The sequence below is a fragment of the Monoraphidium neglectum genome (assembly GCF_000611645.1).
Source record: "Monoraphidium neglectum strain SAG 48.87 unplaced genomic scaffold scaffold06246, whole genome shotgun sequence".
NCBI lineage: Eukaryota > Viridiplantae > Chlorophyta > Chlorophyceae > Sphaeropleales > Selenastraceae > Monoraphidium > Monoraphidium neglectum.
In genome coordinates this window covers 1-1440 of record NW_014007390.1, presented here as the reverse complement: position 1 = coordinate 1440, position 1440 = coordinate 1, and the positions used below count along the sequence as shown (strand labels likewise).

General features: G+C 65.8%; 1 protein-coding gene across 1 annotated transcript; it reads right to left on the bottom strand.

Annotated features, from left to right (window-relative positions):
- Positions 1-194: 194 nt before the first annotated feature.
- Positions 195-1348, bottom strand: MNEG_16326 (hypothetical protein; the record flags this gene model as incomplete). The annotated part of the gene is made up of 2 exons (XM_014035203.1): positions 195-350; positions 716-1348. The coding sequence occupies 2 exons, from the start codon at positions 1346-1348 to the stop codon at positions 195-197; spliced, it is 789 nt and encodes a 262-aa protein (XP_013890657.1).
- Between the last annotated feature and the right edge of the window lie 92 nt (positions 1349-1440).

Below are 1440 nucleotides of genomic sequence, written 5' to 3'. Positions count from 1 at the left end.
CACACACACACACACGCACACACTCACACACACACACACCAGAACACACTCACACAAACACATACTCTCTCTCCCCCACAGAAACACCACATAGCACATACACACACAAATGCACACAGACCACGACACACAAACACACAACAACACACACACACACACACACACACACACACATTAGAAGGGAAACAGACAAATCATGGCGGCCGCACCTGTATGGGTGTGGCAGCGGACAGTTTTGCCACTGCCAGGCGGTAGGGCCCCAGCACCTCCCTCTTCTCCTTCTGGCTGGTGGGGTTGTGCAGGCGGCGGCAGATGCGGCGAAAGCCGTCCACTGACAGCGCGGCGGCGCCCTGGGGGGGGGGGGGTGTGGGCAAGCGAGAATGTGCTTGTGTGAATCTGGCTTTATGTGGGAGACAGCGTGTCTGAATCTGCAAGTAGAACACCGCACCTGTGCATGTGCAAGTGTAAAAACAACATGTGTGCCCTGGAACGTGTGAATGTGCATGTGAAATTGTGTGCATGTGCTGAACTGCGAACCGTGTGTCGCACGGAGCGCTGGGCCATGCAGCCGCCGCTTGGGCCGGCATGCTTCCATCCTCATCCCCCACAGCGCGCAGAAAACAGGGTGCTGATGCCGCAAACACGAGTTTGAAAATTCGAAAAAGGCGGGCCGTCGCACAAGGGAGGCGCCCCGCGCCCCTCCCCCCCAACCCACCTGCAGCAGCGGCGTCTTGGCCCACACGTCCTGCGCCTGCCTGTACACCGCGAACCGCGCCGCAAACGGCAGCAGCCGCAGCACGCCCCACACCGCGTTGGACGCCGCAAAGTTCGCCGGCGCCAGCGCCAGCGCCGGCAGTACGGTCCGCGCGAGGAGGCGGTACACGCGCCCAATGCCGACGACGCCGGCGCCCGATTCCGACGCCTTCGAATCATCCCCCTCGACCGCCGACGCGCCGCCAACGCTTCCCGCAACGCCCGCCGCCGCGCGGCCGGCGCCGTGGCAGCAGTACGAGGCCACGTGGTGCCGCAGCACGCGCAGCGCGCGCGCCATCAGGCGGGGGTCGCGGTACAGAAACAGCCCCAGCGCCTCGAGCGCCTCGAAGGCATCCTCCTCCAGCGGCCCCGCCGGCGGCGCCGGCGCCGGCGCAGATGACGTCACCGCTGACGTCACCGTGACGTCATCCTGCACCCTCTGCCACTGGTCGAGCGCGTCAAGGTGCGCGTCCAAGCGGGACGGCCCGAGGGGGCCGGCCGGGTGCAGCGCGTCGTGCAGCGGGTCGATGCGGGAGGCGGCGATCGCGGACAGCGCCGCGCACACGCCGCGGTCGGCGGCGGCCGGGACGCCCATGAGCTTTGGGGGTTTGGGAGGGCAGAAGAGGGTCCAGGATATGGGTTCAGGGTTTATGGTTCAGGGTTGGAGGTGTGCGCGCGGTCGGCGGC